Raw genomic sequence first — 15,891 nt, 5'->3', positions numbered from 1 at the left:
CTGGTGGGGGTGGAATCTGAGTCTTTTGTGAACAGACTGGTGTTCGCCCAACCTTGGAAGCCTCCCTGGTCGTAAGAGCGAGGGAGGGATCCAAGCCTCTGTCCGATTGATCGGGGTGTGCACCGCAGGATCAATGGTCAGACCTCTGGACCGAGTACTAAGAGAGAGGCAAGCGTATCTCTTCGTACCAGCAATGTAAGAACTTGTTCCTGTACAGGAGAAAATATAAAGTCATGGGTTTGTCTCTTGTAGGCATCCACTTCCCCCCCCTTGTAGGAGGAAGTGGTGGATATTCTGCTCCTATCCCTAGTGAAAAGGGATAGGATGGGGCTCTGTCATATAGCTCACCTGCATCTCGTCCTCATCCAGCGTAGTGACGACCGTGGCCCTCTGCCACCCACAGGTAGAGGAGGAGGAAAAGATGGGAAGAGGGAGCCAGTCACTCACTCACTCACACATCCATCCACACAGTCACACCAGGACTCGATGCTGTTTCAGCCTGCGAGGGTCTGGGTTAGCTACACAACTTGTTGAGCAGCCACCACGGGTCCCAAGGAAAAGGTATCCAAGGACCTGTGGGCAATATCCCGAAGTAGAAGGACGTAAAGGTAGTCTGGTTAGACCAGACCCCTGCCTCAGGACCACTGCCACCACGGAGAAGATTCTTACGAAACGCCCAACGAGGGGCCAATTGACTTCTGGACTTCGTTGAGCTCTTCCGGACGGGACGTTACGGATGTCGTCACTACCATCAGCCTCATACGCCCTCCTGATGACCTCACGTAGCCAGAATGAAAGAGTGTTCTTGGATACTTCTTTCTTGGTTACCCCGGTGCTAACGAAGAGGCGTCGACACTCAGGCCTGAGGTGTCGAGTTTTCTTCAGATAGCGCCGTAGCGCCCTCACAGGACAAAGCAGCATCTCATCCGCATCATTATCGGTGAAGTCCATTAGGGAGGGAATCGTGAAGGACTCGAACCTGTCGTCAGGGACCGACGGTTTCTGAGTCTTCGCAACGAAGTTCGGGACGAAATCGAGCGTCACAGATCCCCATCCCTGGAGTGTCGTACATCACAGGAAAACCATGAAGTTCCCCTACTCTCTTCGCCGATGCCAGGGCCAGCAAGAAGAGGGTCTTGAGGGTCAGATCCCTGTCTGACGACTCTCGAGTGGCTCGAACGGTGTTCGAGTCAAACTCCTAAGGACGAGAGTCACATCCCACGGCCAGGGGGGCCCCTGAGTTCCAAAGGGTGGGCAAGACCTTTCGAAGCTCCTCATAAGCAAGGAGATCTCGAACGAGTTCGAGATGTCCAATCCCCTCAGTTTCAGGACGAGAGCCAGGGCAGCGCTCTGTATCCTTTGACTGGTGGGGACTGAGAGGAGCTTCTCTCGGCGAAGAAACACGAGGAAATCCGCTACCTGCTGAAGAGTGGCTCTGAGAGGAGATAGACCCCGTCTACGACACCAACCACAGAAGACGGCCCACTTCCCCTGGGGTACACAGCTGCAGAGGACTTGACGGACGTTTCCAGCCATCTCTGTTGCTGCGCTACGAGAAAAGCCTCTCGTTCGCAAGAGATGGTGGATAAAACAGCAGCCGTGAAGTCGTAGGACTGGACTGCTCGGTGGTACCGCTCGACGTGTGGCTGGGCGAGAAGGTTGTGCCAAGGGGGAATCTCTCTCGGTTCTCCTGCGAGAAGAGCCAGCAGGTCCGGATACCAAATGGCCTGTGGCCATTTGGGAGCCACCAGGATCATCCTGAGATTCGGGGGTGACCAGTGCTAGACTGATCACCTTGCGAATCAGGCTGAACGGGCGGGGGAAAGGCATAGACGAAGAGGTTGTCCCACGGGTGTTGAAGAGCGTCCTCTGCAGCTGCCCATGGGTCCGGCACGGCTGAGAAGAAAACCTGAAGCTTTCTGTTGTGCCGGGTGGCGAACAGATCCACGACTGGTCGCCCCCACAGGTCGAAGAGCCTTTCCGCCACGTCTTGGTGTAGAGACCACTCGGTCCCTATCACCTGATCCCGACGGCTGAGCATGTCTGCTACTACATTCCTCTTCCCTGGAATGTAGCGTGCCGACAGCTCTATTTGAGTGTGCCTCGGCCCACTCGTGCACCTGCCGAGTCAACTGGTACAACGGGAGAGACACTAGGCCCCCCTGTTTGTTGACGTAGGCCACTACCGTGGTGTTGTCGCACATCACACCACTGAGTGTCCCATCAAGCGGTCCTGGCCCCTAACTCTTGGAGGAGCGCAGGAAACGCTGCCTTGAGTTCCAGTACATTGATGTGAAGGTGCTTGTCGTTCTCGTCCCACACTCCCTGAAGTCAGCAACTCCTCCAGGTGTGCGCCCCATCCCTCGGTCGATGCGTCTGAGAACAGCTGCATGTCCGGGGGGGGAGTGCGCAGAGGCACTCCTCTTAAGAGGTTCCTGTCGTCCAGCCACCAGGCTAGGTCCTGCCTCACTCCGGTGTCAGTGACACTGGAAAGCTTGGGGGATCCGTCGCCTGTGACCAACTCTTCCTTTAGTCTCCACTGAAGAGACCGCAGGTGAAGACGCCGTGAGGGACTAACTTCTCGAGTGACGACAGGTGTCCGATCACGACTTGCCATCGCTGAGCTACCTGTTCCTGCTGAGACAGGAACTTGTTGGCTGCCTCCCTAAATCTGCTGATCCGCGAGTCTGCGGGAAGACTCGCCCTGCGACCGTGTCGATCAGCATACCCAGGTACTACTTCATCCTCTGCTTAGGCTCGAGATCGGACTTCTCGAAGTTCACAACGATCCCCAGATCGCGACAGAACTCGAGTAGTCGATCCCTGTCCTGTAGCAACTGCGAGCAGGAGCTCGCCAGGACTAACCAATCGTCGAGATACCTCATCAGACGTATCCCGTGCGAATGGGCCCAAGCAGACACCAGAGTGAACACTCGCGTGAACAACCTGTGGGGCAGTTGAGAGACCGAAACAAAGTGCCCTGACTGGTACACCGTCCCGTCGAGGATGAAGCGGAGGTACTTTCTGGAGGACTGTGATGAATGGGTATTTGGAAATACGCATCCTTCAAGTCCACTGAAAGCATGAAATCGTTCTCCCTGATGGAGTCGAGCACGGAAACGTGCCATCTCCCATCGTGAACCGGGTCTGGCGAACGAACCGGTTCAGGGGAGAGAGATCTATCACCGGGCGCCAGCCTCCGTAGACTTTCCACCAGGAAGAGTCGACTGTAAAAGCCCGGTGACTGTCCGTGACGATTTCTACAGCTCTCTTGCTCAGCATGGTCTTGATCATCCTGTCTCAATGCTACGTCCTTCGATGACCCTGGAACGTACGACTGCTGTTGGACCGGGTTGGAGGTGAGGGGTGGCCGAGACTTCGAAGGGTAATAGATATCCCTCCCGAAGGACATCTACAATCCAGGTCTCGGCGCCGTAGCGCTGCCAAGTTGCCCAATGGCTGGCCAGGCACCCCCCCACTTCCGGCAGCAGGTGAGGGGGAACGCCAGGTGAGGGGGAACGCCGTCCCTAGCGTTTCCCCCCTTTCTTCGACTTCTTCCCAGGGCCTCCTCGGGAGAAGGAGGGCTGGGAGGAGGGCTGGTTACGGCTCGCCTTTGTAGAAGTCGAAGAAGACAGAGTCTTTCCCCGGGGCTTCGACGCGACTACCGTTCTTAGCCACCGTGGAAGCGCTAGCCGAGCTCTTTGGCTTGGCCGCAGTCCGAGGCTGCCCAGAAGCCTTCGAGACTGCCTGGTGAACCAGACGGTCACTGTCGTCAGTGCGCCGTCTGTCCACCGCAGCGTCCACCATCTCTCCTGGGAAGAGAGACGTGGAACTCCGTAAAGGTCCGTTGCGGAGTCCCAATGCCGCGTTCACGCCCAGCCGCCCTGGAAAACTCGAGTAAGGACAGCGTCCCTACGTCGGAGAACCAGGTTGGCCCACAGGTTCACCGTCTGGTGGGCAAGGAAGGAGATGGCTCTTCCCCCAGACTTGGCAAAGTCTCCTAAAGGCCAGAGTCATCTTCGGGAGAAATTCCCCCGGAGTTGGCTGCGACCTTAGATACTGTGAGGGACCACAGATCTATCCAGGAGACGGCCTGGAAAGCTGCCATGGCAGTGGATTCCAGGCCGAGTGCCTCTTGCTGCGAGAACCATAGGTTCTCGGACAGGAGCTGCTGCAGACACACACCCGGAGTTAGCCTAGCTAACTCCAGGTTCACCTGTTTGGGCGGCATCGGGTCCTCAGATGGCACGTAAAAACGCCGCTGTCGCAGCAGAGGAGGTGGAAGCAGCTTGCTCGACCTGCCAAACTTGAGAGAACCGTCTTGCCCGGAGACAAGAGATTCTACCTGGTCCAGCACTGAGTCGGCAAGCTCAGAACGCGGCAAACCCACCGTCGGTCTGGGTTCCCTCTTCGGGCCCCAGAACGACTCGAGCCGGGACGTGGGCTCGGATGGTGGGAGCGGCGATCCTTCCCCGAGGTCGTTGTGCTGACGAATCAGCGCAATTACCTCGGCAAAGTTCCTCTGAATCTCAGGAGTAACTGCATCCTGCGGAGTAGGACCGTCCAGTCCCTCGAACAGGGAGCAGCTCCCGAGACCCTCCCCCCTCGAGGGGGGGAACAGCGACAGACCCTCTCGGTCTCCTCCAGCCACTTGTGCATACGACCTGGCCGGTCCGAGAACCGTGCCTGGTACGTAGGACGTCGTGGTGGGATCCTGAGGGGCGCAACCCTCACGATCACTCCTCACAACCTCGCCCCTGCCCGGTGGTAACCCGAGAGGTTGGAAAGGTTATGGGTAGAGGCAGACCTTAAACGCTCACCCGTCCTTCGCTCGGCTGGCAGAACCAGTGGGCTTGGAAGACTGCAGGCGATCGTCAACCCGCGGTGACGATTGAGCTGCAGGCCTGGTCGAGCCGTCTCGCTGTGGAGAACAGCTGGACTGAGAACAGCGGCCCCGGTCTCGTGTGTCAGAAGAGCTGGTGCTGGTCGCCGTACCCGATCGCTCTCTGTGAGAGTGACGGTCAGGCGACCGGCGAGCTCCACTGTCACGGTGAGACCGGTGCGTATCCTCACGGCGCGTCACGTCGCTGGTACCAGCCTCAGCCCGTGGCCGGTCGTGGACCGTCACGTCCGCCCGGGTAGCCAGCTGCTCGCCGCGAGAGCGAGAGCTGGTCTGGTGAGAGTCGCGTGAGCGGCTGTCACCAGTCTTCCACTCCGTGCCGTGAACCTGACGCTGAGCTGGCTCAGAGGTCTGATTCCTAGCTGCACGGTCGCTGGTAGGCGACCGTACACTCGGTACCTCTCGCGAACGAGAGGCCGAGACGGATCCTGCTGCCATGGTCGAACCACTAACAGCAGGCGAGGAAGTGCCGGTGTTAGCCGGCACTCCTCTGGTCTCCCCGTAGTCTTCTTCCTTGCGGAAGAAGAGACGGGTCCTGCCCCCGAAGGAGCAGGGTGACCAGCGGAAGAACCCCCCGTCTCACCGGAGCGAGACGGGCCCTTAGAAGCTCCCGAAGGAGACTTCTTAGGGGGGGGGGGGAGGCGACCTTCTTCTTCTTAGGCGGGGGAGCCTTAGAAGAAGAAGGGGAAGAGGCGGCAGACGACGACGACCGACGAAGAAGACGATGGAAGACGACGACGACACCTTCCTCCTCTTCTTCTTCTTCTTCGTCAGCCTCCTCAGGACCGATGTCAGATCTGTCATCCAGGGCGGAGCCGGGGCTGCTGTTGCCGAAGCAACAGGGCCCGGACGCACCTGTCCGAACAGATCGGCATCGGGAGCAGCGGCGCCACGAACAGGAACAACGTCAGCAGGTGCAGGCATCACAGGAACAGCAGTGGAGACGGCAGGAACAGATACAGGAACGGCAGCCAAGTGGTCGGCCAACATCACGGCTCTGGAACAGCGGCTGGACAGGTACGGCCGAGTGGTACGGCAGGCTGTACGGCGGCCCAGGTGGACGGACCAGCGGCACAGACAATCCTAGGTACTGGTGGGAGGTCCAGGGGGCGAGCTCTTCGGGCACACGAAGTCCGGTCGAGGCAGCACAGCACGGCACCCGGCGGCGGCATCACACTCCCCCGTGGTACGGCGACTGGCCCCTGCACCGATGTAGTTGGTGTACAGAGACCGCGTGTGGGGTGGTACACCAGGTGAGGAGGTGAAGCATAGCCAGGAGTTTGAAAGGGTCTGGTGGTGGTCATCACCGTAGCATGCGTGACCGCCACAGAGCCAGCGAGATGGTAGAGCAGTCCCCTGGACACTCGGCACGCCCTGCAGAACCCAACGATGCCCACACCTGTCCGAGGTCGTCCTTCGCGGCAACAGCACCTGAGGAAGCAAAGGTCGGGTGATTAGCAGGATCCTCTACCAGTCCGTGCGATGTAGACGAACGGATAGGGGACCCAGAATACAACTCAACATCGGGGTATCTCGCGCCCTCCTCCACACTCGACAGATCGGGTGAGGAGAAGGACCTAGAAACCCCCCCGAAGGGGAAGGCGCCAAACGTGGGAGCTGAGCGGGCGGCAGGAAAGAAGACGAAGTGTCCGTAACCAAAGGAGTCGCGGGAGAGCTTTCCGACGACTCCTTTGCAGGCCTCCGCTTCTTCCTACCTTCGTACAAGCCCCACTGCGCCTCCGACCAAGACATACACACTTCACAGGGCTCGGCTCGGGTACATTCGCGGCCCCGACACCGAGCGCACAAAATATGTGGATCAATTTCAGGGAACGAGCGGAACTTACCGCATTTACGCCCTTCGGTACCCGGGCACAATCTCCGGAGGGTAGCGGGGCGTGGAGATTCCATGATTGATCAAATAAATCACAATTGGATTAATAAAGAGGAAATGATTGTACTTACAATGATGACTCATACACAAACACAACCATATACTCAGGGAAAGCAAACGACGAGAAGCGGGCAGAGAGCGTCGAACACACACGTCCACTCGCTGTGAGGCCGAAAGCAAAAGTGATTTGTTTACCTCCCAGTCGCGCGTGCGCGCCTGTCGGACAAGCAGTTAACTACCGAACCCCTTGTTCGAAAGCTTACGACCTATCCAGCTGCCGCTAGTACCTTCCTATTGTAAAAGGACCGAAGGTTTGTATGCCGTGTCGGAACAAATGGGAAAGTATTTCATGTTAATGATTCCATCTTTCAAATAGGCAAATAAATGTGATACACAATCAGGAATTATAAAAAAATAAAAAACTGTGCCTTCCTTAGATCCACAAGTATGATGCCTCTTATAATGATATAATTTTGGATACAACTGCTCCAGTCACTGAACAAAATGGCATATACGAACTTTAGGTCACAGGCCTCAACTGCTGGGACCTATGAGGTCATTCAGAAGTCAAAGGAGATTGACAATAAAATAAGGTCTCAAAGATATAACAGGAGGAAAGCCTGGCTGTTGCACTATGAAACAATTGTTAGGAGAGGGTGGCATGTAAAGTGGAAGAAAGAGAATATGAATGGAGGTACAATATAAAGAATGGATTTTATGCATTCTCGCGAATTATTAAAAATAACTTGCGAAGCACCAGTGATGAGACGTTAGTCAAATTCAACCAGTAATGAGACGTTAGCCAAATCCAACAACTTCTGACTGAACGAAGTTAAAACTGCACGAAAAAGCACCAACTAGGGAAAGAAAATAACTAAGAAACCACATCACTGATTCATTTACATCAAAATTGAGGAAACTATTATCATTGATTGACGGTCATTATCTCAAAAGACATCCTTGGGCAGCCCATTTGACTGAATATGACATGATCTCTCAAGAAAATTAGGCAATTATGATTATTACAGGCAGTCCCAGGGTTAAGACGGGGGTTCCGTTCTTGAGACGCGTTGTAACCCGAAAATCGTCGTAAGCCGGAACATCATAAAAAATCCTACGAAAACCTTACTTTTAATGCTTTGGGTGCATTGAAAACTATGTAAACTGCATTCTTATTGCATTTTTCATAAAAAAAAACATTCAAATATTGATTATTTTGCATTTTTGGTGTCATATTTCATCTGCCAGATCAGTGTTGTGGCGTCGTAACCCTGGAAATAATTTCTGATGAATATAATTGAAAAGCGCCTTAACCTCAGAACATTAAACCGGGGACTGCCTGTACATAGTTTTTAAAACATCCAAAGCATTCAAAGTAAGGTTTTCTTAGGATTTTTGACGATGTTCTGGCTTACAACATGTCTCAAGGACGGAACCCCCGTCGTAAGCCGGGGACTGTCTGTAGTTGAAAAATAAAATACCAAAATGTCTTAGAACTGACTGAAATATTTGATAAAACAATACTGGCTATGAATTTTAAAGATACACAGTCAAGCGTTTCACACTGGAAATACAAATTAACAGGGCAATATCGATGCATGAGCATCCCTTTCATCCTAGCCTATGACGGCCTAATCAGAACTAGACTAAATGAAACTCATCTCAAAAATTGATACCTTTCATTTACCCAATAGAAATTGTGGGAAAATTCTAATTTTAGGATCAGCCCCAACCTAGCCTACATCGATCGAAATGTGAGGCTGCTCCCTAAGATAGTGAAACTGTACACTGCTACCACAGCCCTTTACCTCGGCAAATACACCAGTTTCCATGAAAAATGGGTATATACCATACTTATTACCAAAGTAATTCTAGGCAATAACTCCTCACATATTGCAAGAAACAGTCCTGCGAATACGAAAGTCACTAGGGATTGGGGCATCCAATGTATTTTGCTGTGTTTAGTACTGGATCCCTGGGGGTTAGTTACAGTCAACCCCCCTCCCCAAAAAAAATTTTTAAATTCTTAATAAAGAATCTAAATAATATAGGAAACTGTAATTTCCATAGAGATACCCAACGCGGAGTTATTACGTAGATCTACCATTACCAAACAGTCTAAATCTTGGTCATCGACTAGTACCAGGCACCAGGTCGCGACAGTAGTCTGCAGATTTACCCCTATAACAACCTCACCTAAATCAGAGCTCACATGCAGCCAAGCTCTAGCCTAGCATGCCATTTTCTATTAATAACAATCTGAATGAAAATGTAACTTGCTGCGGTCTGTAGCCTGGCTAGGCTCACTAAGCCTAAGGTAAATGTTAGTCTAAATCACAGCCATCTGTAATTATTCAGATTCTGTAGGCCAAAATGTCTCTCACCAGTCATAGCCTATAGCCTATGACAACTAAACCCACTGGCATAGTCCAAAATTAGCCGCTGCCGCCTTCGTACTTGCGACCTTAGGCTAGTGTGAGTCAGGAGCTGCAGGCTATAAAATTCAGATGGGTAGGCCTAGATTTGTAGGATATTAACGCTTTTGGTAGATCCAGGGTACTTATCCGCTGCGGCCTAGGTAGAATATGGCAGTTGCTGTTTTTCTATGCAGTTTTACCTACTGAACAAGAATTTTAAGTAATATTTATTCGGACGACTGTAATTACGTAACCCCTGGGGGCCATTATTAAACACAGCGAAATACATTGGACGCCCCAATCCCTAGTGGATGTCGTATCCGCGGTTACGTTGCTTGCAGTCCATGCAGACTGCTTCTGTAGAAATAACACGCTTCTTTTGGCATACCTAGTATGCCTTGCCGAAACCCTATGAAGAGTAGGCCTAACCTTTCTGATTTAGTAAAGGTACCCACACGTGAGCTGGGCATGGGCATAGGCCTTGGGGAGGCTACCAAAGACTAGACTTAACAATTGCCTACGCAATAGCTAGGTAGGCCTATCTATAGGCTACCTACTAACGTAGAGTATCATATACTATAGTACCTAGGTAGGTACCTATAATATAGCTAGGTAAGTCAATCAGGCAACAAAAGTACAATTACCTACACAATAGGCCTACCTATACCTACTACCATAGAGTAGCATAGGTAAAAAGTCTATTATCAACAGTACAACACAATAGGCCTACGCGCAATTATACATGTTCACCATACTTAATAGTAGGCTATAGGTATAGCCTACCTAGGCCTATGTGGATAAGGTAGGCATAAATGAAGTCTAAACAAGGTACTACTGGTCATAGGCCTATAAACCTACATACAATTTAATCATTAAATATGAAAAATCCATAAAAAATAGGCCTATGGGCCTAATCACAGCGTAATTATCCTTAGTTAAACGACGTAATCACAGAGACAATAGGTATCACTTCCCTGTCTGTATGTGAGGTACTACCTAACAAACGGCCCTGAAATATTAAAGAAAAAATAGGCCTACCTCTATATCGTATGTCTTCGAGACGCAAATGGGCCTAAAATAATAATTAAATGGGCCTACAAACAATCTAACCACAATTAAATACCTGTAGAGACGAGACCGGACGTCCTATTCGGTGTCTGTTCACTGACTGATCAACAATTGAATTTGACTAAAACTGACTCACAGACTGTTGACCGAATGTCTGAATGATCAACGTACTCATTAATTAACTGACTCAAAGACTGAGTCAGTTACTTAGTATAAGTCACAGGATGGCTTTTACAGTCTGTTATAACTTTTACAGTCTATATAACTTACAGTCTATGAGTGTTTACGGTCTGTCGTAACTTTACAGTCTTTATTACTCTACGGTCTTTTACGTATAACTTTTCCTATTTTGTTATAACTCTTAGTCTCTCTTGACTTTTACGGTCTGTTAAAACTTTTATTTTCTGTTTTAACTTTTACGGTCTGTTAAAAGTTTTACTTTCTGTTTTAACTTTTACGGTCTGTTAAAACTTTTACTTTCTGTTTTAACGTTTACAGTCTATTGTAACTTTTACCGTCTCTAACTTTTACAGTCTGTTATAACTTTTACAGTTTATTACAAATGAATTTTACATCCTATTATCACTTTTACAGTCTATATAACTTGAATCCGGGATACCTGTGATGTTTTGCAGACTTGGACATCTCATAATGGTCTCCTGTAATGATTCATACCAGCGTGATGATGACTCTGCTATTTCTTTTTTCTTTTTTCTAGAGATGTTATTAAGGAAATTGATGTCCTGCTTGTGTGTGATTTTGCACCTATAGACCTATTAGCTTTGCAGGTTTCATTTACGTAGGTACCTACGTGTCTTAATTAGTCACCAACTGTTGACCACCCATTATATGATTAAAATACATGTTGATCTGTCAACTTATTGACATTTAATCTTTATTAATATTATTTCTCAGATAGATTTACATATAGTACGCCTTGGGAATATGCTTGTTTCAACATTCTGAAAAGTCACACTTTAAAATATGCAACAATAAACCTTTTCTATCAATATTTTAATCATATTTTTATTCATGACGAAGTAAAGCTCACCCGGATTCAGGCCAATAACAGCTGTTTGAAACATGAAGTACTGCGCACCTGGTCAAATAATCATTTAAAATTAGCTTTTTGATCAATAAACAACTATCATGCGTTGCACGTGCATGGTTCCCGGAAACACATGTGTCCGAACTGGAGAGAGAGAGAGAGAGAGAGAGAGAGAGAGAGAGAGAGAGAGAGAGAGAGAGAGAGACCCACAAATGTACTGTCTGATTGTCATCGAATTTGAAATGACTGAAATATTAATTTGAAAGTTTATTTCCGGGCTTCTAATGAAATGTATATATATTTTTACACACACACACACACACACACACACACACACACACACACACACACACACACACGCACACACACACACACACACATATATATATATATATATATATATATATATATATATATATGAAAGACCTTGTTAAGCCAAAATTATTATTATTATTATTATTATTATTATTATTATTATTATTATTATTATTATATTATTATTATCTGTAAGAGAGAGAGAGAGATAGGAGGGTGAGAGAGAGAGAGAGAGAGAGAGAGAGAAAAGGGGGGTTGTTGTTTTCAGTTATGGTATGGGGTGGGGGGAGGGAGGGAGGTGGACCCTACTGGTCAGCCACCATCTGGTACCCAGTTAACACATGCCACCAGATATCAGCAGTGAGAGAGAGAGAGAGAGAGAGAGAGAGAAGAGGAGAAGAGAGAGAAGATGAACGAGGATGAGAGAGAGAGAGAGAGAGAGAGAGAGAGAGAGAAGAGCGATTAAAGGATGAAAGGTCATATTGACACACGTTTGATATCTTAATCTGCATACATACATATATTAATATCAGATCATTAGAAATTACACTCACAGACTCGTGAATATGTAGCATTTCTCGGTTAAATATGATACGATATACAATACAGTACAACAACATTATAACAACAACAAAAATAATAATTGGAGCCACTCGATACGAGCATTACACGATAAAGGCATAGTAATGTTTCGCTGTAGTATGATTATCAAAGGCATTTTTTTTTGTCATTGGTTGCATAACAACTATTTATGAATGGATAAGCAAAGGTTTCTCGAAGCTTATAGATAGCAATAAAAGATAGTTTGCTGTGATTTAAAGTTCGATTTGATTCGTGACGGTGCAAAATTATTCTTTTGAATCTGAGGAAAAATAATTTTTGTTGTTTAAAAATGGTCTGGGGCATTTGAAATTTTAGCCATTGTTAAAGAAAATATGTTTTTCCTAAATTTTTATAAGAATCATCTAAATTAATTGGTGACCTTTAAAGTGACCTATGATCTTGAGAAATTAAGAAGTCAAGGCCAAATGACATAATTGGTTCCAGCACTGAAAATGTTAAGAATGGCGAGGTATAGTTAGCCACATAATAATAATAATAATAATAATAATAATAATAATAATAATAATAATAATAATAATAATAATAATAATAATAATAATAATAATAATAATAATAATAATAATAGCGCAATCAAATTCGATAATAATTAGGACAAATAAACGAGAATAAATGAATCATAAACAAATTGAGGAGCCGTGAGAGAGGAAATCTTCTTCTCCTCCTCCCCCAACCCGAGAGCTACTACTACAACTGTCAAAATTCCTCGCTTTGTAAACAACTTGAAATTTCGACTTTTGACTTTTATAAGTTTCACTATTTTCATTTATTTAAGAAGTTTAATTTTATTTAAGAAGGAAATATGTTTTCGAAGAAGAGTGGAGAAGGCGCGAGCTTCGTGTCGAATTGGAAAACTGAGCAGTAAGAATTAATATATTAGGCCTACCTATAAGGTACTACCCACCTTGGTTTAGCTACTATTAGCCTAGGTATTAGCTACCTTGGTAGGCCTGGGAGGCTTTGTTTACGTAGGCCTTTAGAATACGTAGGCCTTTAGAATAGGCCTAATTGCCTATTCCTGTTTAAGCTTGGGCTACTTACTACTATAGGTATTTATTTGCCTTAAAAACTTGCAGAATTACCTACTAGGTACTATTCCATTCATATAGCCTAATGGTTTATTATAGTAACTAGGCTAGGTATAGGTAGTCTTATAGGCTAGGGCTATGGATTAGGCTTAGTAGCCCATGCCTATTTGAGCTCAGGCTACTTATGGGTTATTTATTTAGTTTAAAAACGTGCAAAATTATCTATATTGAATTAATATATTGGTTTATTATAGGCCTAGGTTTAATTTACAGTAGGCCCGTAGGGTATGACTAGTAGTAACCTATGCCTATTCAACCTTAGTCTTCGCATTAACTATTCAGTAGCATTTTAAAGTAGCATTATATCTTTTCATACATTAAAATGAAATGAAAATCTTTTTTTATTCATATTACTAGAAACATCAATTTATTATTAATAGATTAGGTTTGCTTGCTGTGTAGGCCTGCAGTATCTGTCCTTGAGGTAGGTGTAGGCTTAGGCTACTATTGAGGAAGGATAGGCTGTCACAAATTTCAGTCGATCGCAGTCATGAAGTTTCGTTCCATGGCGTTGGAGTGGTGGGACGACTAGGCCTAGGTCACTTTTGTTTCTGTCAATGCACAACATTTATTATGGCCAGAGTCATTTTGGATAGGCCTGTTGACTTCTGCATAGACCCATTGCCCACTACCGACATAGATTATCCTAGGAGTTGGTTGAATATAAAATAGACCAAGATAGAGCACCCTGTGGCCTTAGTTTAGGTTAGGTTAATTTGTTTAACTGTTATTAAGTCTACCAGTGCCTATTGAAATATTTTTTTTAAATAAAATCTCTATGTACTTATCTTGTGATTAGGCTACATAGCCTGTTGATTAATTGGGCATGGCACCTTTTAAAACAGTAAATAATTGTTAGAGTAAAATGTAAGGGTAATTTTTTGTGAGTTTAATAGCTGACATCATTGAATGTTAATTTCTGGTGTATGGAATACATATAAGTGATAAGAATTAAAGCCACAATAATGTGTATATGAGTGTATTTTTCCCAAATACAAAAAACGTTAAAAACAACAGAGAGCTTCCAATTTTTTGCACAACAGTCCTCTTCAGCCAACTGCATAAAAATACTTGTTTTTCTTAAAAAGACAAATTGAAAGGTCGTTCACCACCCAGGAATCACCTAGTCACTATGAATGTGCACTGTACGATCGAGAGACAGCCGTTAAGAAGATCCCAATGTTTGGCTTACAGATTTAGTGAAACAGCCATTACATGACTGCTATATTCATGCCAAAAGTTGTTCGATGATTTTCTGGACTTTCACAAAAAAAGTAATCAATTTGTCTTTATGAGAAAAAGAAGTATTTTTATTCATTTGGCTAAAGAGGAATGTGCAAACGGTCCAAAGCTCCCTGTTTTTTTAGCCTTTTTTGTATTTGGAAATAATGGCTTTTAACTCATTATGTACTATCACAGCATAGTGATGCTCCATAGATAAATGATTGTACAGGTACTCTATATCAAAGTTTTGGGGGGTCTGATATAACAAAGCCTGCTGACTTTGGTAAGATGCTGCGTTGTAGGTGACAAATCAACATGCATTATTCTTGTGGACATTTACTAGCCTATTTGTGGTTACTCTGGTCAGTTTTAATTCACTCTGGCCAATTTCTGTATTATATGGCTGATGCATTGCAACCAGCTTATGGTAATTGTTGTTGTAATGACCAAGGTTTTTCTGAGCCTTGGTTTGATCTTTCTTTTGAATACCTCTATCTTTTCTATGCTTTTTTTTAAATTTCTTATTTTTGGTGCATTCAAATGTCCCTTTGAGTATGTTTGTTCCAGGGCACTGAGTTACTTTCAAAATGATCATTTATGTTTTAGGAAAGATTATGATTTTGAAATGTTGAAATATTTCATTGAAGTCCATGTTACCTGTTTTTTTACATCCTGTATCAATTGACTAAACGGTTCTTGGTAAAACTGAAGACCGCTACAGTGGCATGGTTCCTGCCAGTTGCCAACTGTTATATTTACCATCTTTTGTTTGTGTTGTTATTTGATTTTGTACCTTTCATTTGTGTTTATGATATTTACTGTCTTTAGTTTATGTTTTGTGATGTTCGTCCCCAAGGCACTAGTTAACACGGTACCCATTTTGCACATACAATATATAGGGCTTCAGTTTTACCCATTTGAATTATTTAATATTTAATGGAAGACTAATCTTGCTCATAAGACAGCTACTAATTTTCATTGCAGATCACTGGCTGAGGGTGGAGCCCAAACTGATCCATTACAAACGGCAGAGCAAAGCAGCCAGGTTCTGGAATTATCAGATGTGAGTTGAGGAGCAATTGTTAGTTCTGCATGTGTATATATTAGATACTTGTAATTGATTTAGTACAAATGAGATATTGTACATACGTATTTTGATTTACATACTAACTGTGCAAACTTGGTACGTATATCGCTTAGGACTGACAGAATTTCTGAGGAATACAGTACAAGTATACTGTAAAAGGAAATGCAATACAGAAACTAACTTTCTAAGAGAAATGCCATGTAAAAGGAAAAATAATGCATAATGTGTA

General features: G+C 45.9%; 2 protein-coding genes across 9 annotated transcripts in view; one reads left to right on the top strand and one right to left on the bottom strand.

Annotated features, from left to right (window-relative positions):
• Nucleotides 1-15,891, bottom strand: part of LOC135199408 (uncharacterized) — a 309,751-nt gene that overhangs the window by 177,770 nt on the left and 116,090 nt on the right. The window lies entirely within an intron of this gene.
• The window catches only part of LOC135198933 (cytoplasmic dynein 2 intermediate chain 2-like), a 30,225-nt gene continuing 27,258 nt past the window's right edge, over nt 12,925-15,891 (top strand). The window contains exons 1-2 of the mRNA XM_064226851.1: nt 12,925-13,124; nt 15,560-15,638. Coding sequence (XP_064082921.1) covers nt 13,066-13,124; nt 15,560-15,638 — 138 coding nt within the window. The 5' untranslated portion in view covers nt 12,925-13,065. The remainder of the gene's footprint in view (nt 13,125-15,559; nt 15,639-15,891) is intronic.

Source organism: Macrobrachium nipponense, chromosome 25 (genome assembly GCF_015104395.2).
Source record: "Macrobrachium nipponense isolate FS-2020 chromosome 25, ASM1510439v2, whole genome shotgun sequence".
NCBI lineage: Eukaryota > Metazoa > Arthropoda > Malacostraca > Decapoda > Palaemonidae > Macrobrachium > Macrobrachium nipponense.
Note: the sequence above shows the minus strand (reverse complement) of the source record. Positions and strands in the feature narration are given on the sequence as shown.